We start from the raw sequence: 19781 nt of genomic DNA, 5'->3' as shown, positions 1-19781 counted from the left end.
TGAGCTCACGTTTGATTCTTGATTTATGAGAAGAGAAGTGAGTTGTAATTGATCTCAGGTTCCACCGCAGTGTTCTCTAGTTCAGAGCTGGTCGAATGAAGAGGGTTCAGATCTCTGTGGTTCCAAGGCACCAGGGGAATCTAAACTCAGTCTCATCTGTTTCTGAAAGGTATTGTTCTCTAAATGCCTGTTTGTACTGAGCAGGGGGACAGGACTGGGAGCTGTTTATTTTGCTCAAGATTCCCTTTAATCTGTTGGCTTGTCTTTCTTGTGGTTTATGACTAAAGGTGTTTATGACTGAAGATTTGATAAGGTTGTGTGAAGGTCTCATCAGTATTAACAAGGGATTTGTTTGTTGTTGAAACTCTGCTTGTTGCAGTTCTATATTTCTGGTTTGTCTGTGGTATAAGTCTAATGTGTTGATTCTTGAAAAGATTGCTTAAAATAAACTGCTGATACAACAAATCTGAAAAAGATTGTATTTTTGTATGCAGTAGAAAACACATATCACCAAGGACATCAGTGACTAACTGTACCAAACAACCCAACAAGGAGAGGGGATCACATGACGAAGGAGCTCTGAGGATACTGTTACTAGTTCAAGTTGCAGCTTGTGGAGTCCACACAGCACTACCTTATTCAGCTGACATGTCCATGATAAATGCAGACATTCCTGCAGCGGGCCAACTGTGTGAATGTGTGCTTGTGTGTTATGTGTAACTGTCTCTGTCATTACAAGCTCTCTCTGAGCCAGCTGGACTCTTGTGATGGATCTGAAGGGGATGTTGCTCTGAGGAAAGCTATTCACAGTGCTCTGTTTGGGAAGTGACAAACTCTGATGTGCCCAGCGACATGATTAATAACTGCACTACGAGATCTAAAATAAGACATGCTTACAGCCAGAGATGTTGCTCAGAGATTCCAGTCAGGGGGCCTGTGTCGGGGAGAGACAGCTGCTTACCTGGGAGGAGGGCCCTGGGCCGGGTCCCCGGTCCAGGCCTCCCCCTGGGCCGGGTCCCCGGTCCAGGCCTCCCCCTGGGCCGGGTCCCCGGTCCAGGCCTCCCCCTGGGCCGGGCCCCTGGTTCAGGCCTATATTTTCTAATAAAGGTTTCGAAAAACAAGTTTTGAAAAGTTGAAAAAATAATTTCGAGAAAAAAAAAGGTTGATTTTTTGGGGGGAAAGGTTGAAACAATATTTTTGAAAAAAAAAGTTTGCATCATTGATGCGTTTCACATGTGTTGATGCGAGCATTTCACATACCGGTATGTTGAGGTGAGTTTTTTGTATTATGAATGTGTGTGAACGTTTCATATGTGAATGTGTATGTGTGTCATATCTGTTTGTGTAAGGAAAGTATGAATTATTTCCTTAACGGCTCCTCATAATAAACAAGAATCCTATAGAAGCAGTATTTAGAATACTTTAGATAAAGTTCGAGCCATATGGCCCTTTAGATCTACAACGACCATTTATTCACACTGTCGCAGATATAAGGTCGAATGTTTGAAACTGATTCTGTCTGGCCAGTGGGGAGGAGAAGGGATTCTGGCACGACTGCGGAGCGAGGCAAGTCACAGAAGGCTGTGGTTTTACTATCAAATAGCCTGTTTGACCCTTCGACCTGAACAACGCACCCTCCCAGACAGCGCACGTGATATTACACGCTACGTTCCCAATGTAGCCCGCATAGACGGCGCATAACAGACTGCATCTTTTTAAACTAAATAATCGTGCCTAAACGTGTCAAGTATTCATCCAAAATAATGATCTGGCATCACAGAGAACGTTTTGCCATGTAATCATTTTGCCCCAGATTTGAGAGGAATCTATGACTCACGTGGAAAACCTTTCCCACCCTCCTTTTCTCCTCTATCTCCGCCTCATCTCTCAGATCACAACACATGTATAAAACCGAATGAGTTTGCCTAAATCCACACAAACATACAACCAATCCAATTTCTTGTCCGTCAAGTGGGACGCAAACAGCCTATTGTAGGCTAGCTACTGGGACCTTGAGTTAAAGCTCATGTGCTGTCAGCTTATATTTTGAAGTACTGTTGAAGGATTTTGTGGAACAGTAAAGTAGTAGATAGCGGAGAGACATCGGATACCGTCCCACCGTTTCGAAACAATCGCGATGGGCTGGTCTTGGGCTGTTGCCTGCTCGTTAGCATTCGTGCTGATCTTCGTGCGCTCGGAGTCTGAAGGTATGTATTTTAAGTTTGTCTTTTTATGGCTTGTACGCACATTTATTTAAATCAGTCTTCAACGCTGGGCTTACTTGCATTTCCGTCTGTGTTGTCCCATTCTGGCCGTCATCTGCAGTCTGCAATGTAGTTATATATAACCGTATCCCTTTGCCCATAACACAGAAAATTATGGCATTGTACCAAAGCCTACATTTTGTCCTGTTTGCTCGAAAGTCCGTTCTGAAAACTTTCTGAGTTGAGACTTTGCTCTGTTAACTATGTGACATCATGTTGCTGATGTTGATGCTACAGTTACAAAACAAGTTTGTTCTATGTGAGTGCGTTTGTGTTACAATCTGCCTTCATCCAGTAACAGTCTTACATTCACGTGTCTCAGAGAGTTTCGAGTACCCTGATATGCTTCAGCGACCTTCGGAGTTGTGGGAAATGTGGGAACCCATAGGTAAGACCCATCGATCCTGTTCTGATGCTAAACCACAACACTGTTACTGGCAATGTCCCATTGCTGACCTGGTTTAGATACTTTTAAACATTTTAGTTTTCACACTCTTTCTTCCTCTTTCTTTAACAAATAAAACGTCATTGTTAGAGTTTCCTGACATGCTGCAAAGAGAGGTCCTTCCTAATCCTGATCTGATCCGAGCGCTCATGGAGAAAGGTAGGAGGACGCTTGGCTGCTATACCACTTCAGTAAGTCAGACAGCAGCTCGCTGATCCTCCAGTACTGTAAGCAAGGCTACATGTTATCTGTGTTTTCACAGAAGAATCCAGAGCAGTTGTGGCACAGATTGAAGTCACCCCCAACCTAGATTCTGACCGTAATCCCCAAGGTCTGTGTGTGTCTGTGTGTCTTTGTGTGTGCTGGTGTGGGTCTGTGTGTGTGTGTGCTGGTGTGGGTCTGTGTGTGTGCTGGTGTGTGTCTGTGTGTGTGTGTGTGTGTGTGTGTGTGGGTATGTGTGTGTGTGCTGGTGTGGATATGTGTGTGTGTGTGTGTGTGCTGGTGTGGATATGTGTGTATCTGAGCCACAACATCAACATTGTCACCCATACCCACTTGATTTTGTATAATACTCTAGTCCAGTACTCTAGTACAGCGATTCCCAACCTGTGAGCCGCGGCCAGGGTCCTTGAGGTTAATGTAGGTGGACTGACAAACCAATGAAAAAATATATGATTTTTTAAATGTTTTATATTGATATACTGTTGGTAAATTAAACAGTTCTAGTTGATGGACACTTTGTCTTCTTTGATCGGTCAACATTTTTTTAGCTGTGATAGCTAACGGTGTGGCTCCGGTGTTGTTAAACATGTGATAATCTCAAATTAAGTGAACGGATGTGTTGGGGGGGGGTTAAAATATTTTAACTATACAAGTGGGCCACAAAGTAGAAAATGTTGGTAATGGCTTTTCTAGTATTATTGTTAGTATACTATAGTTCTGTTCTGCTGTCTAATCAGAATCCTCATCTCACTATCTCCTTCCAGGAGGCCAGGCGTTGCGGCCTCGCTCTTTCGGGCCTCGCTCTTTCGGGCCTCCTTCACACGACGATCCTTTGCTACAGATTCCATTCCCTCCAGCCCAGCCGTCTGTCGACAACCTCCAAGCCATCTGTTTCCAGGACAACCGTCGTCCGCGGTACCCCCCCAGCTCCCTCCCCCAGAGCGGCTTTGGTTACCTGCATCGGCAAGCGGACGCCATCAACCGTGTAGAGTCGTGGTACAACGAGTGTTGCCAGGGGAACGAGACCCAGGAGCAGGAAGCGAAGCTGTGCTGTGTCAAACAGGCGGTCAGTTACAATCACTCATAGCTATGAGTGATTGTCTATCACTCATCTCGTCTATCACACAATCACTCATAGCTATGAGTGATTGTCTATCACTCATCTCGTCTATCACACAATCACTCATAGCTATGAGTGATTGTCTATAAAGATATCGAAGATACACACTATAATAGTACATTTTAGTCATTTAGCAGACGCTCTTATCCAGAGCGAGTAATAGTAATCAGCAACTTGTTGCTGGTAACAGACTGTCAAGCCTCCAGCCCTAACTATATTACGGATACAATGAATAAGCCCTGCTCGACAGTAACCATTCGTCGAAAATAAACTGGAACTGTTTGCCAGTCATATCTATAAAGATATGAATCTTTATAGATTGTCAGGCAGACAAATCACACAGACCTTGGTTCCTGTCTCAAGAACTGTGGTGGGACAGGAAGCAAACAGGTCCTTCAGGAAGACATCCTTATCCTTCTTTATCTGTCTGTGTTTGTCTCCTGCATCCTTCAGTGGGAGGAGAACCTGAAGCAGTACTGTGAGGAGGAGTTCTCCATCAAGACGAGCCATTACCCTTGCTGCAAGAAGAATGGGGAAGAACGTCTCAGCTGTTTCCGTGGCGATGCCCCAAACCCCAGCTACCAGGATGTAGAGACACTCTTCCAAACAGAACCTGGGTTCACCTTTGACCCCAACACCTGTCAGAGGTACGCAGAGAAGAAAGAAGCCTCCAGAGTTGTGCCGCAGACAAACATGACCATGGACCCAGAAACCGACGGTAACCCCCAAGGTGTGTGTGTTTGTGTCAGAGCCACAACATCAACACTAAATCGCTGTGTGTCTCCTGTAATGGCCTCCTAGTTTTGTCAAACACTCTGTTTTACAGTGTTGACAGTCCTGTTTCGGTTGTCTGACTGTGTCTAATCTGAGTCCTCATGTCTCCTTCCAGGTCGTCCGATGTTGCATCTTCCACGTTCGCTCGTTCTGTTCCCCCCCGCCCAGCCGTCGGCCCACAACCTCAGGGCCATCTGTTTCCTAGGAAATCGTCGCCCTAGATACCCTGCCCTCTCCTCTACTGGCTTGGGACACTTGGTAGAAGCAGGAAACGCCATCAACCGCATGGAGTCGTGGTACAACAAGTGTTGCCAGGGTAACGAGACCCAGGAGCAGGATGTGACGCTGTGCTGTGTCAGACAGGCGGTCAGTTACAGTCACTAATAGCTCATTTTAATTTGGAGTTCAGTCGATACAGTATCATGTAATATTTGGGGTGCTGTTTTGTTTTGCACTGTTAAATGTAAGAACAGCCAAGGTTTTTATAAAGATATGAATCTTTATAGATTGTCAGGCAGACAAATCACACAGACCTTGGTTCCTGTCTCAAGAACTGTGGTGGGACAGGAACCAAACAGGTCCTTCAGGAAGACATCCTTATCCTTCTTTATTTTTTGTCGATCATTTAGCAGACGCTCTTATCCAGAGCGACTTACTGTAAGTACAGGGACATTCCCCCCGAAGCAAGTAGGGTGAAGTGCCTTGCCCAAGGACACAACGTCAGTTGGCACGGCTGGGAATTGAACTGGCAACCTTCAGATTACTAGCCCGACTCCCTCACCGCCCAGCCATCTGACTCCCCTTACCCTTTATCTGTCTGTGTTTGTCTCCTGCATCCTTCAGTGGGAAAAGACCCTGAAGCAGTACTGTGAGGAGAATTCCATCGTCCAGAGAAAACAGCCCCCCTGCTGCATGAAGAAGGGTGAAGAACGTCTCAGCTGTTTCCGTGGCGATGCCCCAAACCCCACCTACCAGGATGTAGAGACACTCTTCCAAACAGAACCTGTGTTCACCTTTGACCCCAACACCTGTCAGAGGTACACAGAGAGAGGAAACTGTGGAATGTGTAGGAGAGAGAGATGCAGCACCTGTTATATATGTATATCTACCTGTAGAATGGTCTGAGGTTCAGTGTCTATCTAATCCATTACAGGTGTGTTTAATCTATTGTCTTAATCTTCTGTCCAGGTCTGTGCTGGCCCCCCGCAGCATCAAGGACAAGAGGGACAGAGAGCTGCTCCGGGCTACAACACAAGCAGCTGACATCAACTTCCCTCCAGGACGACCCTCCGCCGACAACATCCAGTCAGTCTGCCGCTTTGGCAAGCTCCGCCCCCTCTACCTGCCCAGGTGCCTCCCAAGCACAGGTTATGGTTGGCTGGCCCGCCAATCGAAGGCTGTCAATCGCCTGGAAAAAGGGTTCAAGCATTGCTGCAAGGGGAAGAAGGATGTGCTCCCCTGTGCTGACGGGAAGGTACGATGAGTGAGACAAACATTTAAAAGGGGTGACCTCAGCAACCTCGGTACAGCAAATTCTTTAAACACATTTCTCGATTGCTTCGTATAAATAGTGATGAAACGATGATTAAATCGTCGGCCTTCCTCTTTCCTTTGGTCTTGCATCATCACCTCTCTCCCCCTCAGTGGCGTGAGGTAATGGACAAGTTCTGTGAGGAAGAGGGCCAGTCCTCTGGTTTCTCCTGTTGTGAGATGGTTCAGGGAGACGCTCGATACGGCTGTTTCTCTGGCCGGGCCCCGCACCCAGGCTACGGCAGGGAGCTGCACTCCCCCCAGTCTGCCCTGCAGGAACCCACCCTCGGACACATCTGTGACACTCACAAGATCGCCAAGAAGAAGTAAGGACTTTGTAAAGTCGATGTGTGTAATATTTTTTATGAGGACGAGAAGTGGGAGTGTTTCTATCCTGTGAAATATGGAAGTGGTTTTGATTTATAGATGTCTCAATTGCAGCAGTTTCTATTCTCATTTTTATTTGCCATCTGATTTCCAAATTCACTTTTGGAAATCAATCAATTTTACTGAAAGAAAAATTAACCCCCCCAGCCGAAGCAGACACAAACATGTGATTTGTGCTCCTTCACGTTCAGGGTTGGGTTTCCTGTGCAGACCCTAGTAAATCGATGCTGCACCCTACCTGACAACCAGAGAACTACATGCGTGCAGGAGAAGGTGAGTCGTTTCCTCAAGGTAGGAGGTGGTGGTGATAAACGACAACTTTCAGGAGTGGATCGTTTTTTAAATGATAAATATTCACAGTTTATGTACTAGAATAAATGTATACATTTTATTGTGATAGTGTTTAACTTCCATACATTTTTTTTTCCAATCCCAGCTTGCAACCATGTCAAAAAGCCTGTGTTCATCAGCGAAGCCCTCATCCTCTCACCGCTGCTGCTCCTCTGGGTCCCAAGACCCGCCCTTCAGCTGCTTCTCTGGGCTGATCATGGATGCCGTCACCCAGGCAACTAGGTCCCCACGTCTCAGGAAGAGGAAGTGTCCACTCTCTTGAGTTGGCAGTAGGTCAATAGGGGACAGGCATGGCTGGAGTAAGATGTCATCCTTAATATCCAATGCAGTCCACCATGTTATTCTTGTCTAGTTGGGGTCTTTCCCCTCTAGTGACATACTTATAAAGAAGCCAGTATTACTGTTAGAAGCTAAATATTTTAAACAATGAGAAGGATTAAGAGAGATACTGTTTTAAATAGATTCCTTTTAACAAATCCACATGCTTTTATATCTTCCTACGACCTCTTTTGTACACGCATTCATGTTTTAATTTAGTTTAAATCTGCATAGGTTTTCTATAGGGCGGAGCTGCAAATTCAGTTAGTCTTTTAAACAAGATTATCTTCAGCATTTCCAATAAATTTATATTTTCAAATGGTTTCCTTTGTCATTGTCATATTTGTGTGTCTTGACCGCCATAAGAACGTCTGCACCATCACAGACTAGCTCCATTTTGGGGTGAACTGTGTATCTATAATGTAACTGGGGGCAGTGCTGCCCCAGGACACTTTCAGGACTGGCTGTTAGTAACTTGTCTTTATTGATATAAGATTTTACATTTAATTTGTATAATGTTATGGATTTCATTGTTCACAATTACTTTTTGTGTTATTTATGTAACCATTATCCACTAATTGTACCTGTTACATATCGTAGGGTCTTAGTTATACTTCTAAAACGCCACAAAAGTTCCTCTAATGTTAACTTTATGAGGGTTTTAAATGTATTGAAAGGGGGATAGTGTGAACATTTCCTGGCAACCCTGCGTTGTGATGATCAATCCAAACCAAGATGGCCACCGCCGTTGCAGCTGAACCGGGATCAACAGCCCCGACAGGTATCAAACTAATATGTTATCTCGTCATCTAAAACGAGGAACACAGCCACTTCTCAATATAATTACGTGTTTAATTTAATGAATACATTTTATGTATTTGTGTTTCGCTGAAAATGCTTAGGTATGTTTAATTTAACACCAGATGAGCCTGTTCTGTTGTGCTTAGCGCGTTAGCTAGCTAGTCTACAAGCCTGCTTTTCTTCCCACCGTACCACCAGATAGGCACAACAGCTAGGCAAGAAGCTAGCTAGCTTTTTGGCTAGCTCACTAAAGCTAGCTGACTGGCAAACAGTTCCAGTTTATTTTCGACGAATGGTTACTGTCGAGCAGGGCTTATTCATTGTATCCGTAATATAGTTAGGGCTGGAGGCTTGACAGTCTGTTACCAGCAACAAGTTGCTGATTACTATTACTCGCTCTGGATAAGAGCGTCTGCTAAATGACTAAAATGTACTATTATAGTGTGTATCTTCGATAGCTTCCACCTATCTTTAGGATCTGACTGAATGGGATGTCCGTCTTCTGTCATGCCTGTATGACCACCGCGTCTGCAACTCTCAGACTTTAATAATGACAGCGACCCTTGAACACTTACAGATTCCGACTATTGTTCGGTAGGGGGCAAGTTCAAACCCCTTTATTTAATTAACTTAGAGCTGAACCCAGACAGTCAGCTGTGTTGATAAGTCGAGGGTAGGGGAAGGTTGAAGTACAGTATCTTGCTGGCTCGCTGTCAATTAATTTACTGTCGAGTAACTCAACCCCGGAGAGGTAGCAGCCCATGGATATTTAACCACGTAGATCTATTTAGAGATCAACATTGTTTGCGCAACAAAGAAATACACAAACTAACAAGCTACTTGTATTTAGGCTATCTGGTGACGCTGAAGACCAATTTAAAGCCTCCTGTCACAGTTGCTTTTGTTTTGGAGCTGTTGTTGCCATCACAATGTTGTTGACTTGAGAATATTTCCGTGATGCGGCTTAACACTTGACCACGGGCTGTCATGTGAATCCTATCAATTAGGCTTATACTAGGAAGTCTGAAAGATAATGCTGTTCCCTTGGGATCTTCCCCCAGGAGAAGGGTTATATACTCTTGGCCATCAAGTATGTCACAAATACTAATTAAATCATATACTTTGCAGGAATTTTCTGTAGTTGTTACCCAAACCACATCCTCCTCGGCTAGAGGTGCTCCTTAACCACATACTTTCCTGGAGTCAATATTTAGTTTCATCCTTTAATGGCCAATAACCAGAACTGTGTATCCGACAGTTGCTGTTAGTAGCCAGTTTGAGTCATGTAATGAGAATAGCTCTGCTCTGGCAGATTACTGACACGGATGCAGCTCTTGGTGTCCAGTCAACGATAACTAACACAGCGAATACATGAAGATCCACAGTGGTCTCTTTTGATAATATGACACTAGTTTGCTAAATTGTATCTCAAATCCATGATGCATGACAGGGCAGCGAGGGAGGTGTGGACAGGCTGAGAAGTGCTTAGTACTCCCAGTACAGGGTGGGACTTCTGCTGAGGAGGTGTGCTGGTCTGGAAGTGAAGAGTGATGGATATAGTAAGAATGTGTTGATTTGATCTTTTGTAGTACACCCCTAACAGCTAACAGTGTCTTACTCCACAGACATTAGGACTCAGTTCTGGAGGAGAGCCTTGCAGAGAGGTACCAGCATGGTGTTGCTGTGTTTCTGCATGAGTGTGACTGGTCCTCTCTGTCTGTCGAGCAGGCCTTCATAGGCCCTGTGTGTGACTGTTCCTCTCTCTGTCGAGCAGGCCTTCATAGGCCCTGTGTGTGACTGGTCCTCTCTCTCTGTCGAGCAGGCCTTCATAGGCCCTGTGTGTGACTGGTCCTCTCTGTCGAGCAGGCCTTCATAGGCCCTGTGTGTGACTGGTCCTCTCTCTCTGTCGAGCGGGCCTTCATAGGCCCTGTGTGTGACTGGTCCTCTCTGTCTGTCGAGCAGGCCTTCATAGGCCCTGTGTGTGACTGGTCCTCTCTGTCGAGCAGGCCTTCATAGGCCCTGTGTGTGACTGGTCCTCTCTCTCTGTCGAGCAGGCCTTCATAGGCCCTGTGTGTGACTGGTCCTCTCTGTCGAGCAGGCCTTCATAGGCCCTGTGTGTGACTGGTCCTCTCTGTCTGTTCACCTCTAATACAACAGCTGCAATGGGCCTTGATGCCATGAATTTCAGTTGCTTTCTCATGCTAAACTAATAATTTTTGAATTGTACTCCAGTTAGCCTATTATCTTGATTGTTTACATGTCTTTGCCTCCAAACATTCCAGGAATAGTCTACAACATGGTCTAGTCCTACATAGTGCTGACTTTGTGAATTCTTCCCACCATCTCTGCTCCAGTCTACCTCTCCCTGTCTCCTCTTTCCTGTCTGCCCCAAATGTAACTTTTCCCAGCTCCTCTCCCACATCCCAGCCATGTTGTTGCCAATAGTCATATTGCAGCAGAAACTGCAGCTCTAAAATAGATGTTGCTATTGGTTACGCACCAGAGCCCCTGGCTGAGCAGAGTGTTTTTGTTAGGCTGTCTGTCTGTGAGGTCACTGACCATGTGACTGTCTGTCTGTGAGGTCACTGGCCATGTGGCTGTCTGTCTGTGAGGTCACTGACCATGTGGCTGTCTGTCTGTGAGGACACTGACCATGTGACTGTCTGTCTGTGAGGTCACTGGCCATGTGGCTGTCTGTCTGTGAGGTCACTGGCCATGTGACTGTCTGTCTGTGAGGACATTGGCCATGTGGCTGTCTGTCTGTGAGGACATTGGCCATGTGGCTGTCTGTCTGTGAGGTCACTGGCCATGTGGCTGTCTGTCTGTGAGGTCACTGGCCATGTGACTGTCTGTCTGTGAGGACATTGGCCATGTGGCTGTCTGTCTGTGAGGACATTGGCCATGTGGCTGTCTGTCTGTGAGGACACTGACCATGTGACTTTCTGTCTGTGAGGACACTGACCATGTTCTGATGGAACGTCAGCGTCATGACGATGGGAAAGGGCAAAGTTCCAGACACTGACTGACATGAAGAAGTATTTGTTCCACAGACATGTTGACGTCATGAGAGGAAAGGCTCCCATCTTTTCTTAAACAAAGTGATCTAAGCAGAAACCCTCCATGCTGCTCCAGGCCCCGTCAGTTAGGTGGTCTGCAACACTCAGCTGGAACACACTACCTAACGTGTCTGATGTTCCGCTAGGAGCAGAACAGAGACTAATATCTCATGAGAGACCATGTCAGTGTACCATTCCATCCGTGCTAGCTTCATAGCAGGTGCCTTCTCTTGATAGGAGGCACGGCTGAAGAGGCAGTAGGTATATCTGGAGCAGTGTGCTCATGGGAACTGCACTTCCAGTTGGAGCAGAGCAGCGGTGGGATTGGGAACAGCTGCAGCAGGCACTGTGGTTGGCTGCTTCCAGGCACAGCATCTGTGTCATATCTAGCAGGGAGAAGGCGTGGGGCTGCAAATAGTACAGCTAATTAGGCCTAACTAACAGAGTTATTGTTAAGACGAGGCGAGCGAGACCAATGTCAAATTTCACTAGCCTACATTCACAATGGATGTGTTATGGGTGAATGTGTTTGGGACAGGAATCAATGAGAGCCAGCCTGTGTCAGCTTCTTAATGTATTGAGCATGGCTGCACTGAGAGAATGCAGGCCTGTTCATCTCTGCACATTTCCTCTCCTCTCTGGTGATGTCATGTTCTCTCTCACAGGCTCCAGTGGGACTCGGAAAATAGCCTCTCCAGAGGTAAGATACACCAGTGTATCTAAAACATGTTCAATATGACAGTTTAATCAGACTGGTACATATTTACTAAACATTGTCAACTCCACAAATGTGCAATGAGATCCAGGTGAAGATAAATGTTGTCAGTCAGCTGGCATGTAGGAGTGAGAACTGCAAGGTTAGGTTTCTGTGTGAGATTCATCTGATATTTACCAAAGCCAAACCCAGCTGAAACAGAAACCGGTTTGACAGTGGAGACTGGTAGAGTCAGTAGAGTCAGTGTGCACCTTATAGACACACTGTCGCTGTAGACAAACTTTTGTAGTTGATCTTATTTGAGTATTAATGTTGTTGTTTGTCCCGCGGTCAGATGCCAGGCTCCTCAGGAACAGCTCAGAGCATGAAGAAGACCATCGGACACCGCGGAGTGGAGACCACCACAGGAGAAACCACCTACAAGAAGGTTAGTAACCTTCCTCCCTCCTTCCCTCTTTCCCTCCCTCCCTCCCTCCCTCCTTCCTTCCCTCCCTCCCTCCCTCCCTCCCTCCCTCCCTCCCTCCCTCCCTCCTTCCCTCCGTCCCTCCCTCCCTCCTTCCTTCCTTCCTTCCTTCCTTCCTTCCTTCCTTCCCTCCCTCCCTCCCTCCCTCCCTCCCTCCCTCCTTCCCTCCCTCCCTCCCTCCCTCCCTCCTTCCCTCCCTCCCTCCCTCCCTCCCTCCCTCCTTCCCTCCGTCCCTCCCTCCCTCCCTTCCTTCCTTCCCTCCCTCCCTCCCTCCCTCCCTCCCTCCCCCTCTCCCTCCCCTGATGAGTGCTCTGTTCCCCCCTCCAGACCACATCCTCTGCGCTGAAGGGGGCCATCCAGCTGGGCATCACTCACACCGTGGGCAGCCTGAGCCAGAAGGCGGAGAGGGATGTTCTCATGCAGGACTTTGTGGTGGTGGAAAGCATCTTCTTTCCCAGGTACGGGATCCTGGCATGGGAGTCTTTAACCATGGGAGTCTTTAACCATGGGAGTCTTTAACCATGGGAGTCTTTAACCATGGGAGTCTTTAACCATGGGAGTCTTTAACCATGGGAGTCTTTAACCATGGGAGTCTTTAACCATGGGAGTCTTTAACCATGGGAGTCTTTAACCATGGGAGTCTTTAACCATGGGAGTCTTTAACCATGGGAGTCTTTAACCATGGGAGTCTTTAACCATGGGTTTTAATGTGTTTTTATTAACTTTCTTTTCTCTTCCTCATATAACTTTCACCCTCCCTGCCTCTTTTCCCCTCTTCTCTCTCTCTCTCGCCCTCTCTCTCTCGCCCTCTCTCTCTCTCTCTCTCTCTCTCTCTATCTCTATCTCTATCTCTATCTCTATCTCTATCTCTCTCTCAGTGAGGGCAGTAATTTGACCCCTGCTCATCACTACAGTGACTTTCGCTTTAAGACCTACGCTCCGATCGCCTTCCGCTACTTCCGAGAGCTCTTCGGCATCCGACCAGACGACTACCTGGTCAGTGACACGGCCCATCCCCTGGGAAGGGATGCCCATCCTAGTCACACTGGTATAGGTCTCATACTAATGCTAACACATGCGTTCTGAATGATCTGGAGGCTAAAGCTAACTCCTCTCCTGCAGTACTCCCTGTGTAACGAGTCGCTGATCGAACTGTCCAACTCTGGAGCGAGTGGCTCTCTGTTCTACGTCTCCAGCGACGACGAGTTCATCATTAAGACTGTCCAGCACAAAGAGGCGGAGTTTCTCCAGAAACTGCTTCCTGGATACTTTATGGTGAGGGTGGGAGGGGTACTTTATGGTGAGGGTGGGAGGGGTACTTTATGGTGAGGGTGGGAGGGGTACTTTATGGTGAGGGTGGGAGGGGTACTTTATGGTGAGGGTGGGAGGGGTACTTTATGGTGAGAGTGGGAGGGGTACTTTATGGTGAGAGTGGGAGGGGTACTTTATGGTGAGAGTGGGAGGGGTACTTTATGGTGAGGGTGGGAGGGGTACTTTATGGTGAGGGTGGGAGGGGTACTTTATGGTGAGGGTGGGAGGGGTACTTTATGGTGAGGGTGGGAGGGGTACTTTATGGTGAGGGTGGGAGGGGTACTTTATGGTGAGGGTGGGAGGGGTACTTTATGGTGAGGGTGGGAGGGGTACTTTATGGTGAGGGTGGGAGGGGTACTTTATGGTGAGGGTGGGAGGGGTACTTTATGGTGAGGGTGGGAGGGGTACTTTATGGTGAGGGTGGGAGGGGTACTTTATGGTGAGGGTGGGAGGGGTACTTTATGGTGAGGGTGGGAGGGGTACTTTATGGTGAGGGTGGGAGGGGTACTTTATGGTGAGGGTGGGAGGGGTACTTTATGGTGAGGGTGGGAGGGGTACTTTATGGTGAGGGTGGGAGGGGTACTTTATGGTGAGGGTGGGAGGGGTACTTTATGGTGAGAGTGGGAGGGGTACTTTATGGTGAGGGTGGGAGGGGTACTTTATGGTGAGGGTGGGAGGGGTACTTTATGGTGAGAGTGGGAGGGGTACTTTATGGTGAGAGTGGGAGGGGTACTTTATGGTGAGGGTGGGAGGGGTACTTTATGGTGAGGGTGGGAGGGGTACTTTATGGTGAGGGTGGGAGGGGTACTTTATGGTGAGGGTGGGAGGGGTACTTTATGGTGAGGGTGGGAGGGGTACTTTATGGTGAGGGTGGGAGGGGTACTTTATGGTGAGGGTGGGAGGGGTACTTTATGGTGAGGGTGGGAGGGGTACTTTATGGTGAGGGTGGGAGGGGTACTTTATGGTGAGGGTGGGAGGGGTACTTTATGGTGAGGGTGGGAGGGGTACTTTATGGTGAGGGTGGGAGGGGTACTTTATGGTGAGGGTGGGAGGGGTACTTTATGGTGAGGGTGGGAGGGGTACTTTATGGTGAGGGTGGGAGGGGTACTTTATGGTGAGGGTGGGAGGGGTACTTTATGGTGAGGGTGGGAGGGGTACTTTATGGTGAGGGTGGGAGGGGTACTTTATGGTGAGAGTGGGAGGGGTACTTTATGGTGAGGGTGGGAGGGGTACTTTATGGTGAGAGTGGGAGGGGTACTTTATGGTGAGGGTGGGAGGGGTACTTTATGGTGAGGGTGGGAGGGGTACTTTATGGTGAGGGTGGGAGGGGTACTTTATGGTGAGGGTGGGAGGGGTACTTTATGGTGAGGGTGGGAGGGGTACTTTATGGTGAGGGTGGGAGGGGTACTTTATGGTGAGGGTGGGAGGGGTACTTTATGGTGAGGGTGGGAGGGGTACTTTATGGTGAGGGTGGGAGGGGTACTTTATGGTGAGGGTGGGAGGGGTACTTTATGGTGAGGGTGGGAGGGGTACTTTATGGTGAGGGTGGGAGGGGTACTTTATGGTGAGGGTGGGAGGGGTACTTTATGGTGAGGGTGGGAGGGGTACTTTATGGTGAGGGTGGGAGGGGTACTTTATGGTGAGGGTGGGAGGGGTACTTTATGGTGAGGGTGGGAGGGGTACTTTATGGTGAGGGTGGGAGGGGTACTTTATGGTGAGGGTGGGAGGGGTACTTTATGGTGAGGGTGGGAGGGGTACTTTATGGTGAGGGTGGGAGGGGTACTTTATGGTGAGGGTGGGAGGGGTACTTTATGGTGAGGGTGGGAGGGGTACTTTATGGTGAGGGTGGGAGGGGTACTTTATGGTGAGGGTGGGAGGGGTACTTTATGGTGAGGGTGGGAGGGGTACTTTATGGTGAGAGTGGGAGGGGTACTTTATGGTGAGGGTGGGAGGGGTACTTTATGGTGAGGGTGGGAGGGGTACTTTATGGTGAGAGTGGGAGGGGTACTTTATGGTGAGGGTGGGAGGGGTACTTTATGGTGAGGGTGGGAGGGGTACTTTATGGTGAGGGTGGGAGGGGTACTTTATGGTGAGGGTGGGAGGGGTACTTTATGGTGAGGGTGGGAGGGGTACTTTATGGTGAGGGTGGGAGGGGTACTTTATGGTGAGGGTGGGAGGGGTACTTTATGGTGAGGGTGGGAGGGGTACTTTATGGTGAGGGTGGGAGGGGTACTTTATGGTGAGGGTGGGAGGGGTACTTTATGGTGAGGGTGGGAGGGGTACTTTATGGTGAGGGTGGGAGGGGTACTTTATGGTGAGAGTGGGAGGGGTACTTTATGGTGAGGGTGGGAGGGGTACTTTATGGTGAGGGTGGGAGGGGTACTTTATGGTGAGGGTGGGAGGGGTACTTTATGGTGAGGGTGGGAGGGGTACTTTATGGTGAGGGTGGGAGGGGTACTTTATGGTGAGGGTGGGAGGGGTACTTTATGGTGAGGGTGGGAGGGGTACTTTATGGTGAGGGTGGGAGGGGTACTTTATGGTGAGGGTGGGAGGGGTACTTTATGGTGAGGGTGGGAGGGGTACTTTATGGTGAGAGTGGGAGGGGTACTTTATGGTGAGGGTGGGAGGGGTACTTTATGGTGAGGGTGGGAGGGGTACTTTATGGTGAGGGTGGGAGGGGTACTTTATGGTGAGGGTGGGAGGGGTACTTTATGGTGAGGGTGGGAGGGGTACTTTATGGTGAGGGTGGGAGGGGTACTTTATGGTGAGGGTGGGAGGGGTACTTTATGGTGAGGGTGGGAGGGGTACTTTATGGTGAGGGTGGGAGGGGTACTTTATGGTGAGGGTGGGAGGGGTACTTTATGGTGAGGGTGGGAGGGGTACTTTATGGTGAGGGTGGGAGGGGTACTTTATGGTGAGAGTGGGAGGGGTACTTTATGGTGAGAGTGGGAGGGGTACTTTATGGTGAGGGTGGGAGGGGTACTTTATGGTGAGGGTGGGAGGGGGTACTTTATGGTGAGGGTGGGAGGGGTACTTTACTCATACTGTAAGTTTGGGCAAGGGCACATTGGTCCTCACTGTTTCCCTCTCCCACCCCCCTGCCCAGAACCTAAACCAAAACAAGCGCACTCTGCTGCCCAAGTTCTACGGCCTGTACTGTGTCCAGGCTGGGGGCAAGAACATCCGTATCGTGGTGATGAACAACCTGCTGCCCTGCGCTGTCCCCATGCACCTCAAGTACGACCTGAAGGGCTCCACATACAAGAGACGCGCTTCCCCTAAGGAGAGAGAGAAGACCGTGCCCACGCACAAGGACCTGGACTTCATTCAGGACCTGCCTGACGGTCTGCTGATGGAGCCAGACAACTACAACGCTCTCAGCAAGACCATCCAGAGAGACTGCCTGGTGAGGGAGGGAGGGAGGGCGGGCATGTATGGACAGGAAGAAGATAGAATTGGGGAAAGGCGGGAGCAGATCTGTGGTGTTGCAGTCTCCTGGTGTGTTGACTTGTGTGTGTGTGTGTGTGTGCCCAGCTCCTCCAGAGTTTCAAAATCATGGACTACAGCTTGCTGGTGGGCATCCATAACCTGGATCAGGCCAGCCGTGAGCGGGAGCGTGCGGGGGCTCAGGCAGGGGACAGCGGGGGGTCTGAGGGGGCTGTCACCCCCGACCAGCGCCGGCCCCAGGCTCAGAAGAGCCTCTACTGCACCGCCATGGAGTCCATCCAGGGAGAGGCCCGGGGGAAGGGGGTCCTGGACTCTGAGGATCAGTGAGTCACACCTGGTGACCTGGAAACAGATGTTCTCTGGTGCTGGAGCAGCACGCTGACGTTTGTGTGTCTGTACTTTCAGCATGGGGGGGATCCCAGCACGCAACAGTAAAGGAGAGAGGATGTTGGTCTACATTGGCATCATCGACATCCTGCAGTCCTACAGGTGGGGTTAGGGTTGGGTGGGGTTAGGTGGGGTTAGGGTTAGGTGGGGTTAGGGTTGGGTGGGGTTAGGGTTGGGTGGGGTTAGGGTTGGGTGGGGTTAGGTGGGGTTAGGGTTAGGTGGGGTTAGGGTTGGGTGGGGTTAGGGTTGGGTGGGGTTAGGGTTGGGTGGGGTTAGGGTTGGGTGGGGTTAGGGTTAGGTGGGGTTAGGGTTAGGTGGGGTTAGGGTTGGGTGGGGTTAGGGTTGGGTGGGGTTAGGGTTGGGTGGGGTTAGGGTTAGGTGGGGTTAGGTGGGGTTAGGGTTGGGTTAGGTGGGGTTAGGGTTGGGTGGGGTTAGGGTTGGGTGGGGTTAGGGTTGGGTGGGGTTAGGGTTGGGTGGGGTTAGGGTTAGGTGGGGTTAGGGTTAGGTGGAGTTAGGGTTAAGTTAGGGTGTGAGCGTCTGTACAGGGTTAGGGTTAGCCCTCACCAGCCTCAGATGGGAACCCCGTGCGATTAGATTTTTTTTTCTTTTTTTCAGATTTGTCAAAAAGTTGGAGCATTCGTGGAAGGCACTGGTTCACGATGGGGTAAGATTCCCCTCTAAAGGCAGCAACAGTGTGGAAATGACTCACCAGAAAATACATGTGACCCCCCCGGTTAGTGTCCTCGATCCAGGTGTTGTCGACCACCAGCCGACCCCTGACCTCTCGTTCCCTCCTCTCTCCAGGACACGGTGTCTGTGCACAGACCAGGTTTCTACGCTGAGCGCTTCCAGCAGTTCATGTGCAACACCGTGTTCAAGAAGATGCAATGTAAGACTGCGTGCGTGTGTGTGTGTGTGTGTGTGAGCGTGTGTGTGTGTGAGTCATGCTGTTCACGTCGGTGGTAATGGCTCTCAAAGCATTCCTTCTGTTGAAATTCGGAAAGATTCTGTTTCTGTGTTGACTTCCCTCCTTCGTTCTGTCCTCCCCCTCCTTTCCTCTCACAGTGAAGCCCTCGCCTTCCAAGAAGAGTCGTGGGGGGGGCCAGGGGGGCCTGAGAAGAGCCCCCACCCTAGGGCCCCCCCCCCCCCTCTCCCACGCAGTCTACCACTCCCACTACAGCCGCACAGACACCGAAGTAGAGAGTGGTGAGGAGGGAGGGAGGGAGGTTGGAGGTTTAAATGCCACAAGCTAGTTGGACAACAGGCCATATGGAATGCTGCAGTGCAAGTTTGCTTCCATCATCACTGTCGTCAGATCTGAAGATGTACCCTGATGAGGGACATAGATACAGAACAGGGCAGTAGCTCATCTCTCCTCTCCTGTGTGCAGGCGTGCAGTCAGGCAGGCCAGACCTGCTGCCGAGCACACTTCCCCTGGCCGGGGGGGCAGGTGACGGCGAGGCCAACCTCTCCATGTCCTCGCTGGGCAGCACAGGACTCACCTCATCCTCCCCTCCGCTACGGTGACACTTCCCTTCATCATCCACCCCTCTTTTACACAACCTGTCCCTCTTCACCTCCTCCAACCCTTCTTCCCCAACACAATCTTCCTCTTCCTGTGTCTGTGTAGGTCAGTTGGAGTGGAGGTGCACAAAGCAGCAAGCACAGACCTAGACCACGGCGCCCCCCAGAGGTAGGAGGGACAACTCCACTCTCTCCAGCGCCTTCACGCACAAAATAACAGTCTGCATTTACACTAAGCCTCTCCCTCTCCCTCTCTCTCTCTCTCTCTCCCTCCTCGTGTCAGCATGGGGGCCGAGGAGTCAGGCGAGCAGTCGGGGAACGAGGATGCAGTCTCACTGTCAGACATCATCCCCGAGACTAACATCTGTTTCGTAAGTCTGCTCCCTCCCTCAGGGACACCCAGTCACCTGAGCAGCCTGCTGGCTTCATGTCAGAGGCTGCAGTGTCTGGTGATCTCACCCGGTCTGGGCTGATGTACTGCTCTCTGGCTCTCTTCCACAGTAACAGCTGAGAGTCGTCTGAAGAAGGGAGGGATCTGGAAGGGAGAGAAAAGGACACATCAACTAAGAGGACCCTTCCTCACTTCCTTCATCTAAGGTCTCCTTCATCCTCTGCTGTGGAAGAGTCTGGTGTGCTAGCTCACCGGAGGGGAGGGGAGAGGGGTGC

At 49.6% G+C, this 19781-nt stretch overlaps 2 protein-coding genes across 6 annotated transcripts; both read left to right on the top strand.

Annotated features, from left to right (window-relative positions):
• The first annotated feature begins 1892 nt into the window (after positions 1–1892).
• LOC134023705 (extracellular matrix protein 1-like) lies at positions 1893–7734 on the top strand. Of its 2 annotated transcripts, none has more exons than XM_062466014.1 (12): positions 1893–2207; positions 2560–2652; positions 2800–2868; positions 2972–3040; positions 3699–3997; positions 4505–4781; positions 4941–5191; positions 5669–5862; positions 6014–6299; positions 6470–6681; positions 6934–7015; positions 7179–7734. In XM_062466014.1, exons 1-12 carry the CDS (start codon positions 2138–2140, stop codon positions 7353–7355), a joined length of 2079 nt encoding a protein of 692 aa, XP_062321998.1. In that variant the 5' UTR covers positions 1893–2137; the 3' UTR covers positions 7356–7734. The 2 variants fall into 2 exon arrangements, with proteins under 2 accessions (XP_062321998.1, XP_062321999.1); XM_062466015.1 differs by having other exon boundaries at positions 1895–2207; positions 2587–2652.
• A 380-nt stretch (positions 7735–8114) lies between these two features.
• On the top strand, positions 8115–19765 carry LOC134023704 (phosphatidylinositol 4-phosphate 5-kinase type-1 alpha-like). 4 transcript variants are annotated; one of them, XM_062466012.1, is made up of 17 exons: positions 8142–8192; positions 9838–9876; positions 11934–11968; positions 12318–12410; positions 12774–12904; positions 13325–13442; positions 13569–13721; positions 16864–17163; positions 17292–17527; positions 17610–17693; positions 18207–18255; positions 18396–18480; positions 18657–18797; positions 18982–19114; positions 19222–19284; positions 19399–19492; positions 19621–19765. In XM_062466012.1, exons 1-17 carry the CDS (start codon positions 8147–8149, stop codon positions 19624–19626), a joined length of 1806 nt encoding a protein of 601 aa, XP_062321996.1. In that variant the 5' UTR covers positions 8142–8146; the 3' UTR covers positions 19627–19765. The 4 variants fall into 4 exon arrangements, with proteins under 4 accessions (XP_062321997.1, XP_062321996.1, XP_062321995.1 ...); XM_062466013.1 differs by lacking the exon at positions 9838–9876 and having other exon boundaries at positions 8115–8192; XM_062466011.1 differs by lacking the exons at positions 8142–8192; positions 9838–9876 and having other exon boundaries at positions 11586–11968; positions 19399–19486; positions 19617–19765.
• Positions 19766–19781: the final 16 nt, after the last annotated feature.

The sequence above is a fragment of the Osmerus eperlanus genome, chromosome 7 (genome assembly GCF_963692335.1).
Source record: "Osmerus eperlanus chromosome 7, fOsmEpe2.1, whole genome shotgun sequence".
Lineage (NCBI taxonomy): Eukaryota > Metazoa > Chordata > Actinopteri > Osmeriformes > Osmeridae > Osmerus > Osmerus eperlanus.
Note: the sequence above shows the minus strand (reverse complement) of the source record. Positions and strands in the feature narration are given on the sequence as shown.